The following is a 13,393-nucleotide window of genomic DNA, read 5'->3' as shown; positions in this document are numbered from 1 at the left end:
ACCGGAAAAAAATTTAATTAAGTTTGGATTTAGGTCGGATCCGGATCCGACCCGGACCCAAATGGAGGCACCGCCTCCCGTGTTTTGAAGACAGCGAGGCAGGGGTTTCAAAGAGAACCCCCGTCCCCTTCTTCCTCTCTCGTTCTCTCTCCCTGATACCCCCCAACTCTCCCTCCTCTTCTGTGACTTGCCGAAGAATCTTGTCAGGCCGCCACCGCCGGCGATAGCACCACCGGAGCCCACCCTTGTCGACGACAACCTTCCCTTTGTGACTCGCTGGCGACACCTCTCTATCCGGCGACCTCCAGGTATGTTCCCTTCGTCCCTCTTCTCCTTCTTTGTCTGTCACTTTCTCCCTCACTTCTCTGTTGTGCAGGGAGGAGCTGAGTCGCCTCCCTGCCTCCCTCAATCGCAAGGGAGGGGCAAAGCCCCCTCCTTGCTGCCTTAAAACCCCAGGGGTGGGGCAGAGCCCCCTCCCTGGGATGGGTTTTGCAAGGGAGGGGCCCAGCCCCCTCCCGATGCCTCTGTTAGCAGGGGAGGGGTTGAGCCCCTCCCTATGTGCTGTTACGAGGGAGGGGGTCGAGCTCCCTGCTCCCTGAGTCTCATTACAGCAGGGGAGGGTCGAGCCCTCCCTGCTGCCTCTTTTGGTCAGGGAGGGGTCGAGCCCCCCTCCCTGCACCCTCGTCTTCTTCTTCTGTCCTCTTGCTTCTTCTCCTCTCAGTCACCAGGGAGGGGCTGCTCCCCTTTCCCTTTGCTCGCTGATATTCGGGAAGGGGCGTAACCCCTTCCTTTTGTTTTCTCATTAGACAGGGAAGAGGCTTGGCCCCCTCCCTATTCTCTCTCTTCTCGTTTGACAGGGAGGGTCGCGACCTCCCTCCCTGCTCTCTCTTGCTGGCCGATCGGAGGGCACCAGCCTTTCGGCACCCTCCGCTCGGTGAGGTCAGGGAAGGGGCGCAACCCCCCCTTCCCTTCTCTTTTTTTTCTTTTGACCGCCGACAGGGGCTATGCTCCTGTTGATACCTTCTTTTCCAGCGGACTGGCAGAGGCGACGCCTCTCTGTCGCCACCTTCCGTTTTGGTCGGAAGGTAGGGGTGATGCCTTTGCCGCCCCCTGCCTTCGTTTGTTGTTCCAACAGGGGGGCTCTGCTCTGCCCCCCTCGTCCTCTGGCAGGTCGGCAGGGGCTGGGCCCTAGCCGCCTGAGTCTTCTACAAATAGGGAGCGGCTGCTCCCTACTTGTTTTCTTGGTCTGCTTTGGCTGGCAGAGAGCATGCCTCCCTGCCTCTGTTCGTTGGCAGAAAGCCAGGGCTCTCCTCCCCTGTTCTTGTCGCGCTAAGCAGGGCTCGTGCCCCTGGCCTCTGCTTCCGCAGCATGTCTGCAGGGAGCGAAGTCACTGGTTTTGCTTCGCATCGGGTCTTGTCGGACTCACCTCCTGTTGTTTTCTTTATGGTTTAGCATACTAAAGTTCTAAGCATCGCAGGTTGAATGGTGGTTCCTGCTCGCTCTTCATGTAACATCATCGTATATATTGCATGTTATGATTTCTGCGTATGATGCATCGATAATCAAAATGAATCAACGTAGGCCTGGGGGGCCTTGAGCTTTAGTTTGCTCTTTCTTTATTTGTCTTAATGTATCGCAGAAGTCACGTTATTATTGTTTCACTGTATTGCGTTGTTCTATGCTATGTCACATAGGTGCGGGTGTGAATGCGGCGGAGCGGTACTTTAAAAAAGCTTGGGTGCGGGGATGCGGAATATATATATATATATATATATATATATATATATATATATATATATATATATATATATATATATATATATATATATATATATATATATTCATAGTTTTAAGTTAATACTATGTGTATTTGTGTGCATTTATGTATTTATATATATAATATAGATAAAAATAGACTTGATTAGAGTTAATTGAATCTAGTTTTGAATAAAAATGGATCTGAGCGTGATTGACTTCACCTAACATAAAGGAAGTGTTCAAGTGTCACACCCGCCTGGGTGCGAGTGCGACACAGGTGCGGTGCCCTGTTAGAAGAGTCTGTGTGACATAGGTTATATGTTTTTCTGCGGGTTGTAGTCCCGTGATGGGTCTCACGTTGAGATATACGAGCTTGTATATTAATTTTTGCATGTTGAATTGCAAATGAATGAATTGGTCATTAATAACAAGATAAAGAAAAGAACAGTCTAATATACGTTCTGAGATATCTCATAGTTAGAATGAGACTCTTAGAGTTTCGGTTTTGAGAAACAACGAGAATACAAAAACTTTGTGTGCATTATTGTTACCCATGAACCCGATATTGAAGTTCTTTCTCCTGATCACGATTTTAGAGAGAGTCTGTCACTTTACTTGGGGGGTGGTGTGTAGACACAACTGTTGTTTTGGTATATAAAAAAGTAGTCATATTTGATGTGAAGGTTCATAGTGTCCCGACATTAGATGTAGAGGTCTAATGTTCCGAAGGTTGATTCGATCGAGGACTAAGTTTGAAACCCAGTAATAAAATACAACTTGTGTGCTAAGTTACCCTGGGAACCCTACTTGACCTCGAGAAATTTTACCCGTTTGGTTTATCCACGGGCAAGGGTAATAAAAAGAAAAACTTAAATTGTGTGCATTTAATAGGGACATGCGTATAAAAAGAATACTCTGATAAAAGATAATAATTTATTCATGCATGTGCACAAAAATCAATGCATATTCTTGCTACATATTAGATCATGCATCTTTATTTGTTCTCTTGTGATATATGGATGATTGCATGATATGTGCTTTCTATTGCATGATTACATGTCTTTATTGCATATTTAATGTTCTCTATTAATGATAATTGTTTTCTCTTGTTTAACACTTATTCCCTGTTAGTTAAATGAGTGCTTAAATTATTAATTTGTCATAGTTACATCCATCTAAATTATTGCATGAATCTCTTCTGTATTCTTTATACTTATTTGTTATATTAGAGGAATTCGTATAAAGAATTCTTTGGATTTCTTACACCCATACTTTTATGTTTTTCACAGCCTTAAATGCCCAGTGAGTGAGGTAACCAGCTCATGAGAGGAGCTATGAGGAGATTACATGACTGCTTGATAGATTCACTTAGACAGCGTGACTCTTTTCTTTTCATTTAATGTTTATGCACTAAAATAATTTTTGCAATTGTCTCATGACTATTATTTCTTAATTAATAAAGTTTGTTTGCTATGGTTAGGATGATGGGTGTAAGATCTCTTGTGGTTCGTCAATTTTTCTAGTTGTGTTGGAACTGTAAAGGCCCCTGGGTCTCTGGGAAGATTTTCGCAATGGTTTAAAAAAAATCACACTTTTTTCTTGGGTATGAGTTGGGGTCGTTATAAATGGTATTAGTATCCTCTGTTTTGATGGTTAATGTATAAATCTTATTTCAATTTAAAGACTTGGTTTTCATACTGGTTGGTTTTTAGTGGCCTTAGTCACAAAGACTCGTATAGAAACGAACTAACGAGCTTTAATAGCTGCATCTACAATCAAGATGCAACAGATAAAAGAACCTTAACAGGAAGGCTCTAACAGATGATGGTGATCTTGACAACTAACTGTAATGGATTCTTGAAAAGAAAATCAAGTTGTTCTTCTAGCTGATTACAAGAGGTAACTACTGGCTACCTCTTCCCTGTGACTAATTTCATTTAGGTACTTCATCTTTTCTTTCTCAATCACATTTCCTTAACAACTGTCGATTTCTTCAGAGAAGTGGACGATATACAGGTTACCATCTCCCTATACTCCTAATAGGATCTTCCTATGGGATCTTGGATTGACATGTCACCTAGGCTACATTATCTATGTTTAAAAATAAAATGAAAATACAAACTCTCTCTCTCTACATTCATTTGTTAAGTTTCTAATCCTGACTAAGTTTGTTGATTTAGTATTACCAAACTTGGATTCTATCTTTGACCTATATATTTAATCAAACCTATTTCAATAATGCCAAACTTGGATTTTATTAGATCTGATTAAGATTTAGAATAAGGTCATATAGACCTATTGACAGGCCTTGCAACATCAAACAAGTACTAGGATCAATTAGAATCATATTGATATCTGATCCAGATCCAATACTTTGGACATGGATCACTAATATAAAATCCAAATTTGTATCCAGATAAGCAACATATGTCAGATCTATGTTTATTATGGAATATATAGTGGTTGATCTTTAGAAGTAATCATTTTAGATGAGTGCATCATTTGTTTGTTAATGATTGACGATATTATGTTTATCTACTCATATTTCATGATTTTTTTGTTTGCGATGAACTATGACCAAAGTTACCGGAAGCTTCTTAGATAGGTGGGAAGCCCATTTCTCAGAAACTCTCTTCGAAAGCACGATACTCCTTGCTTCCGAAACTTGATGAGAATCTTGATTTTCCCACACTTCTATGCTTTCCACATGCTTCATCCATTCTTCTTATATGTTTTCTCACTCTACTTTTCATGTTTTTTGCGTTTTCTCTCACGCTTCTCACTCACTTCCATGTGCTTTCTCTAAATTGGCAGTAATCATTTTTAAAATTTGTCAAAAATTTAATTCTTACAATAAAAAATCATGAAATTTAAGAATAGTCACTTTTATTTACATTCCATTTTGATTCTCATTCAATTCTTATATTGTTTTCTCGCTTTCCGCTTCCTATACATTTTAAAACGCATCGCTTCTCGCATTCTCTTCCCATATCTTTTCCTGTTTCCGCTTCATAGTTTGGCAACATTGACCATGACTGACTTTTGGGTGGCTTAACAAACAGTTAAATTCGTATGAAAGTTAAGCTTCAGTTTCAATATGGTCATGATCAAATTCCTTCTATTGTACCATGATTTGTGTCCAATACCCTTTGCTACAACAAATATGATTTGCAGCATTTCATTGAAAAAATAATAATACAATTTTCTATATATATTCTTGAATGCAAACTTGCACATCAAAACTACTTACAAAGTGCAAAATCTCTTTCAAAACATTGAAAAGTTCAGAAATTTGTACATAAATTAGGTGTGCTTCATTTGGATCCAATCTGATCATTACTATGTTTTTTTCTCATGCAAATGCATGTTTTTTTTACTAGTATGTATATATATGGCTACTAGAAGTAGTGAACCCAATTTGGTTTATAACTCATGTGGATCAATCCTGGGCAGCGTGATATTAAATAAAAAAAGGCCAAAGATCTTTGTTAGTGCTCGCAGAGCACCGCTACAGGCATGTTCTTAGCATGCGCCTTCTGATATTTGAGATCAGTAAATATGTATGTACACACTTCAGTCATATATATGAAGATGATATATCAATCTCAGCCATCACTTTACATGGCAAAAATCAAGGGATATTACAGTTTTTTTTATGAATCTCAGAAAAATATTTACATTTAAAAATAAGTTAATAAAAAGAGTAGCTTTTAGCATTTTTGCAAACATGCAAGGAAAATATAGAGAAGATTTTAAATTAACAAGGTGAAAATAAAAACATACTTAAAATATAAGGAAAAACTAGAAATATTTTGAAAATAAAATGATAATATTGTGATATATTCCAATAACTTTTTTATATTTTAAAATTTTACCAACTTAAGAATCTTATGATATTTTTTATTTTCATGAAAATGTTGATATCCAGACATGTCCAGCACTGTCACTTCTTGACAATGGCTTTGACAGTGATAACTTCAAACTTTAAAGTGCCAATGCCAACACTTATTGGACATTCTGAGAGCCTGACAGTATGCACACTGTCTGTCACTCAATGTGTAGTGTATGGACACTTAAAAACTTGAGTGTCTAGTGCCAAGCAAATGACCTTTTTTACCTGTCCCAAATATCAGTTATATCATCAATAACGTTAGGCACTAGCACTAAAACGGTGGTTGAGTTTATTTTTGAAAGAATCAGAAGATTTTTCATCTATACCCCAAGGATATAACAAGTTACCTATTTATTTGATCAGGAATCTCTCTCTCTCTCTCTCTCTCTCTCTCTCTCTCTCTCTCTCTCTCTCTCTATATATATATATATATATATATATATATATATATATATATATATATATATATATAAAACCTTGCAAGTGTTTTTTGCTTAATCCAAACCCATAGATGAGTTTATAAATTATAATTGCATATTTATTCATTAAAACTGTGTAGGGAATCAATATGTTGAATTTAACCCCATTTCTGCTTTCAAATCTGTGCTACTTAGCCAGATATTTGAGATGGCGTTGGGGGTACATGTTATTTTCTTGGGTTGGAAGTTGCATATTGAAAATAATGAGACAAAACAAACAAGAAATAACCATGCCAATCAAATAAAAACATGTAGAAATAAATTATCGAAGTTTTTCTTTTCCAAATGTAATTCACAGGAAAACAGATGAAATACCAAGCCTAAATATGCAACAGAGCCAGAAATGTAAACAGAGATCAAAGGACTTTTTTTAGCAATAGTGGTTTCTTCGAGTCCACATGATCAACAGCATCAAAGTTCATATCAGTGCCCAGGTAACATAGACATTCAAAATAATACCTATATCTGTGTGCCTTACTATGTGTATGTTGTGTGCATATTGATGAAGTAGAAACAACACAAGGAGTTGATATGTACATGTCAATATTTTCTCAACTGAGTTCTCATGCTACTATGGCTCTTAAATCATAAAATATGACTGATGACTCACTATACTTCAAAACCATGAGCAAAAGAGAAATCACAAAATACAAACTTACCTCATGGTTAAGTGATAGGCCTCCTCGAAGCGAAGACTCTGCCTCCTGAATGTTTCCTTCGTCGAGCATTGCCACTACATCTGATGTTTTTATGGAAAGCCCATTTGTGGAGGCCTCTTTGTCAGCCATATCATTTTCCAAAGCCTCACCTACTTCCTGTCTCATCCACTCAATTTAGTAATTCCACAATATTTTCAATTATGTACCATGCTATGCTCATGGAATAGGGTCACCTATATCAAAAATCCATGTCTTGACTTAGTTTATATAATAAATGAATCAATATAAAGCTAAGGAAAAAAGTTATCCAAACAAACTAAATAATCAACTAAATGGCATAAATTCAAAGTTGGCCAAAAGGATTCACTTCCAAAAAATATTTGAATGTGACAAAATAAACACTATGATGCCAAATATAAAGTTTCAGAATTTGTGATAATTCTTGCCTTACACAAGCATACAAATGATTTTGCCAGCATTTTGAGAAGAGGGTCCTTTAGTTTGAAGCCCTAATGCCTATAGTCATCTCTGATCCAAGAGCACATATTACTGGTTCCTTCTATTAATAGATTCACATATAGGAGAAAAAAATCAATATAATCTTTCAATTAAGTAAAGAATGATCCATTTCACAAATTGTTTATAATTCTTGCATGAGATCAAGCTTTACTCTCAAGCTAAAATGTCACAAAGCCTATAAGGATGTACATATATAGAATTCACTCAGAAAAGATCTACTTGAAGAATAACTTGCCAAGCCCATTCAATGTGATATGACATCATATCATTAACCCATCCAGAAAATTGTAATATGTAAATTAACTCTAATGTTTCATATATATACATGGTCACTGGAATATGAGAACTACCGTTGAAACTGCGATGCTCATGGATTTTTTGTTCTTTTTTTAAAATCTAACCGTATAGATGTGATCTACAAGCTTGGTTTTATAAGGACGCGCTCTTGAATCATCCAAGTATGAAGCATAAACCAGATTTTTAAGGCTTTAAAATCAATGGCTCATAATCTTCATAAGTATTCAAGCATCCAAAAATCCTATTTTTTCATTGAAAATACACAATCCAACAGTTGATTTCTAGCAAAATCACCATGCTGAACACATCTACATGGTTGGATTTGCAAAAAAAAAAAAGTGCTGGAAATGGTCAGTTCAGATGGTAGCTCTCTCTCTCTCTCTCTCTCTCTCTCTCTCTCTCTCTCTCTCTCTATATATATATATATATATATATATATATATATATGTGTGTGTGTGTGTGTGTGTGTGTGTGTGTGTGTGTGTGTTTTATTTGTTTATTTACATTTATACATATAAAATCATAGATGTTTTTGTTTTTAGAAATGAACAAATAAATTATATATATAGTAAATGGTAGGTGTGCAGTAATGTCTGTTTTTAATTTCCCGTTTTCTTATTGAATTACATCTCAGTTTTTCCTGTTTTGTTTATATTTTTTTTCCTGTTTTCTTTCATTCGTTGAGTTACTGTTTTTTTTTTCAAATTACTGAATTCCTGTTCTTTCTTTTTCCGGTTTCCAATTTTCCAGTTTTTTTAAAGTCATTTCCTGTTTTACAAAGTTACCGCTTGTTTTGTTTTGTTTTGTTTTTACATTCAGTTTTTCCAGTTTTGTTTTGTTTTTACACTTTTCCTATTTTCTTTCATGCTTTCATTTTCTGTTTTGTATTCCTTGATTTCCCGTTTTTCAATTAATTTCCTGTTTTTCAAACAAGTCATTTCCTGTTTTTTTTAATATCGAATTCTTGTTGGTTCAATATGTTTTTTTTTAACAGTTTCATTTCCTGTGTTAACTAGGTGTTAGTTGTTAAGTGAATTTACTTAGTTGCTTAGTTAAATAACTAGTGAGTTGTTAGTTTATCAATTTGTTAAGGATTAGTATTATCATTAGTCATTAGTTTAATATAGTTTTAATTGTCATTAGATTTCTTTCATGATTTCATATTTTTAGTATTTAGTTAGTTCAACATAGTTTTTACTTCTATCTCGTGTACTGCTCGTGTTCGTTTGACTTGTGCAGGATCGCACAGGCGCAGAGCGAAAGTGATCAAGTGACACAGAAGCACAAGAGTAGAAGTAGAAACTATGTTGAACTAACTAAATGCTAAAAATATGAAATCATGAAAGAAATCTAATGACAATTAAAACTATATTAAACTAATGACTAATGATAATACTAATCCTTAACAAATTGATAAACTAACAACTCACTAGTTATTTAACTAAGCAACTAAGTAAATTCACTTAACAACTAACACCTAGTTAACACAGGAAATGAAACTGTTAAAAAAAAACATATTGAACCAACAAGAATTCGATATTAAAAAAAAATAGGAAATGACTTGTTTGAAAAACAGGAAATTAATTGAAAAACGGGAAATCAAGGAATACAAAACAGAAAATGAAAGCACGAAAGAAAACAGAAAAAGTGTACAAAAAAAAAAAAAACTGAAAAAACTGAATGTAAAAACAAAACAAAACAAGAGGTAACTTTGTAAAACAGGAAAGGACTTTAAAAAAACTGGAAAATTGGAAACCGGAAGAAGAAAGAACAGGAATTCAGTAATTTGAAAAAAAAAAAATGATAACTCAACAAATGGAAGAAAACAGGAAAAAAATGTAAACAAAACAGGAAAAACTGAGATGTAATTCAATAATAAAATGGGAAATTAAAAACAGGCAATACAATTGAGATGAGATCTATACTAAAAAAACAGGAAATGAATTAAAAACAAAGGAAAACAAAACAGGAAATGATTGAATTGAAAACAGCATATGAAATAAAAAAAACACAACAGGAAATCAAAAGATAAAAAAAAAACAGGACATTAAACGATGAACAACAGGAATTTAATGAATGGAAAACAGGAAATCAAACGATGAACAACAGGATATGGGATAGAAAAAAATAGGAAATACGATGCTTTAAAAAAAACAAACAGAAAATTAAGGAAAGAACAAGAAATCAGAAAATGCAGAACAGGAAATCTGACAGAACAGGGAATCAGATGCATAAAAAAATAGGAATTCGGATGCATAACAGGAATTTAAACGATAAACAGGAACTTGCGAAAATGAATAAAACAGGAAAATCGAGGAATGAAAGAAAGTAAACAAGAATTACAGGGAATGAAAACAAGAGATCGGATCAACAAATGAAACAGAAAATCGAGAGATGAAAAAAAAAATAGAAAAACAAAGAATAAAAAAAAAACAGGAAATACAGGAAATCAATGAGGAAATAGGGAATGCAGGAAATCGAAATCCGATGCATGAATTTTTTTTTTGTTTTTTGTTTCTTTTCTTTCAAATACACTATTCCTCCAGCAGGAGTTGAAAGAGGATACGAGAGAAGAGGAAAGAAGATAAAAAAAAAAAAAGAAGAATTGCAGAAAATCACTTACCGTAGAGAGGGGTTGAGAGGAGAGGTGGCCTCCACCACGTGCGCCGCCGCCGATTTGCTACTCCACCGGAAAAGAAGGGAAGGGGAAAGGGAAGAGAAAGAGAGGGAAGGAAGAAGAAGAAAAGAGAAGGCCGATTGGAGAGGAAGGGGAAGGAAAGAAGAGGGCTGCGTAGAGGAGAGACCATTCGGTTTTTCCCTTTCATTGAGTTTTAAAGCCATCGGGTGGGTTGTTACAAGATTTTCAAAAAATCTAAAAAAAAACTATCCTAAAAATTTTATTTACCAAAAACCTCATTTCGACTTATGTTTTTAAAAGAAATCTAGACTAACTCTACTTTAATTCTAATTTTTTTATTGTGTAAAAACTAACAATACTACATTAATGACAAACATTAAAATATGTATTAAATTGCAAAAGAACACTATTTTTCAAGCATTTTCTATTTTTAAATCATTTTAACACATTTACTTGAAACTAAAATAAAATTGGGTTTTTAAAACATTTTCTCATTAAACCATGCATATTTTAGTATGAAATCATCCAAAAATATATGCATGATCACGCAGCTACCGACGGGATGTGTGTGGCTATCAATCAGAAGGCATGATGGATGGCTACAATAGAAAAAAAGCAAAAAGTGGTAAAAACACGAATTTGCTTGTTTTTACCCCTTTAGCGGCAGTTTTCGACCGCCACTAAATACAATTTTAGTAATGATGCTTGCATCCTTATGCATGAGTTTAGTGGCGCAAATTGGCATTTTTGCCCCTTTTTATAGGTGATGGCCGTAGCGTCGTCCCACTGTAGCTGGGCAGCCACCACTTTTTCTATCATATATATAATAATGGGTCCGTGCTAAACCCATTTGGTTCTAAACCGCGTGCTAAATGGTTTTGGGGGGCTTTTTTTTATTTTATTTTTAAATTCTGACCCTACAGATGTGATATATGTATTTGATTTTAGAGGGATCAGCCCTTGAAGAGTTTGATTCCAACACATTCGCAGGTTTTATAAAGTTTGAAAAATCAACGGTCCAAAATCTTTATAAATTTTCAAGGCTCTAAACATCATTTTTTTCATCAAAAACACATGATCTAGGTATGGATTCTTAGTAAATCGGCCATGCCCAACACATTTATGGGGCCAGAACCGCATAAAAAGCATCGGAGAAGCCCAAAAAACCCATTGAGCATGTGGTTTAGCACGGATCCATTTTCCTATATATATATATATATAGAGAGAGAGAGAGAGAGAGGTGCGTAGGTGCACGATGGACGCTCAGCCCTTTTTTACGCAAAAATGTGCAAAAACTGACAAAAAGGGTATTAGCTACGCATAAAAACACAACTAAAAACCTTTTTCAGAATGCCACACGTGTTTTTAGAGACCATTTAGCGGCGTTTGGCATTTTTTACCATTTTTTTTGTGCTGACCGTTCATCACAGGCGTGCGATGGACGGTCAGAGTGGTTAAGCACCTATTCATCAAGTACCTACGGCATTTTCCTATATATATTATCACCAAATCAAGACAGAGAAAAACAAGTATTAACCTTACGATCTTCCTGCTTACAATATTATTAAATATATTTCTTAAAGAATCTTAATCTATAGACTATAAAGATAAATTAAAGACAACAGAAACTTATTAAGAAAATTACAAGAAGATAGTTTCCTCTGTGAGATTTGGATAATTAGCTCATTCATGTTTGATCCCAAATCTATTAAAATCTAGGACAAAAAAAAAAGGAAAATAAGCATTCTGGAAGAAACCAGCTCACGACATTTAGGTTTATAGCCTAAACTCTCCAAAAAAATTGCAAAGAAATGCTAAAACAATATGGATCAAAGAAATTATCGACAAATTTTAAAACCTGTACCTCTCACTTAAGTTTCCAGGAGCGAAAGTCTTAGGCTTCAGACGCCAAGATCTCAATCTAAATCGCCACGTAAGCTCGATCTGAACTATGTTCTCTCCAACTTTTCGCTGGAATCACATATCAAAACAAGAACCGTTCAACTAAAATCACAACGAGTAGTGCTTTCTCCTCCGATTATGAGCTCCACATCAGGAAACTGATCGGTCAATCCAATCTGACAGATGAGAAGATAGAGATGGAGATGGTGAAGGATGCTGAGAGAGAGAGGCAGGGAAGCTCAGATCCGGAGAAGAAGCCGCGTAGATGAGGGATCAGATCGCGGCTGAGGACGGAGGAGAGGACGAGATCGACAATGTAAGTGTGTGTGAGAGAGAGAGAGACAACCAGCGTTTGTAATGGCAGAGATCCGACCAGATTCTGCAATGCGTCCCTGCACCTGAAGGAGATCGTCGGTCGACTACTGCCCGAAGGTGTGCCATGACATCCCTGACGAGGGTGGAGAGAGACAAAGAACTCCAAGGAAGGAAGGTGGCGAGAGCGATGGATGGGGAACGAGAGAGAGAGAGAGAGAGAGAGAGAGGAGGAGGAAAAAAAATTAAAAAGATGGTGCGGGTCGGGTCTGGGTTATTGAGTTGGATGTTAGGATAGGGATGGCACTGGACCGGGGCGGGAACAAGGGCTCCACCCACTATCTCAAAATTCTGCCTCCATTCCAGTACGGTCTTTATTTTAACCTCTATCCCTGCCTCCATCCACTATCCAAATGAGGCGAGGCAGGGCAGGGCTCGTTTCTCTTCGGTCTATTGCCATCCCTAAACCAGGATGGATGAAGGAGTGGGGCAAAGGAAAAGCTTACTAGATGGGGGTGGGGCTCCCTTTTCACCCGATCAACTTCCATCCCTAGTTAGGAAGAGGTTGCTAGAAATGATTCTAAAGACCTGTTCCTATTTCCTAGGACTCTCAATGGGTGAGTGGTCGAAGTAGGCTCTATGTTCCCCCGAACAGGGCAGGTAGCTACATCTCATGTTCGGGGGTCCCAAAGAGCACCACGTATGTAAGCATGTGCGGCTCGTATCCCCATGTTTGTGAGCATCACTTTGTGTTGAAGTCTGATGCAGTTGTAAAGACTTAAGCACTTTTTCCTCCATTGGTGCCAAAAATAAATGATGATTCTAGAAAAGGAGTAGTTGCAAAGACTTAAGTACCCTGAAGATGATTATTTATGACTCAGTCCTTGCACTGTAGGATTATCCGAGAAAGGAATCCCCCCTGGAGAAGGCCATGAAC

At 36.8% G+C, this 13,393-nt stretch overlaps 1 protein-coding gene across 1 annotated transcript in view; it reads right to left on the bottom strand.

The window, feature by feature from the left end:
• Positions 1-6,953, bottom strand: part of NPG1 (tetratricopeptide repeat (TPR)-containing protein) — a 64,750-nt gene extending 57,797 nt beyond the window's left edge. The window contains exon 1 of the mRNA XM_089981873.1: positions 6,789-6,953. Within this exon, the coding sequence (XP_089837999.1) occupies positions 6,789-6,953 (165 nt within the window). The remainder of the gene's footprint in view (positions 1-6,788) is intronic.
• Between the last annotated feature and the right edge of the window lie 6,440 nt (positions 6,954-13,393).

The sequence above is a fragment of the Nuphar pumila genome, chromosome 12 (genome assembly GCF_984573655.1).
Source record: "Nuphar pumila chromosome 12, dmNupPumi1.hap1.1, whole genome shotgun sequence".
Lineage (NCBI taxonomy): Eukaryota > Viridiplantae > Streptophyta > Magnoliopsida > Nymphaeales > Nymphaeaceae > Nuphar > Nuphar pumila.
This window is presented reverse-complemented; position numbering and strand designations above follow the sequence as displayed.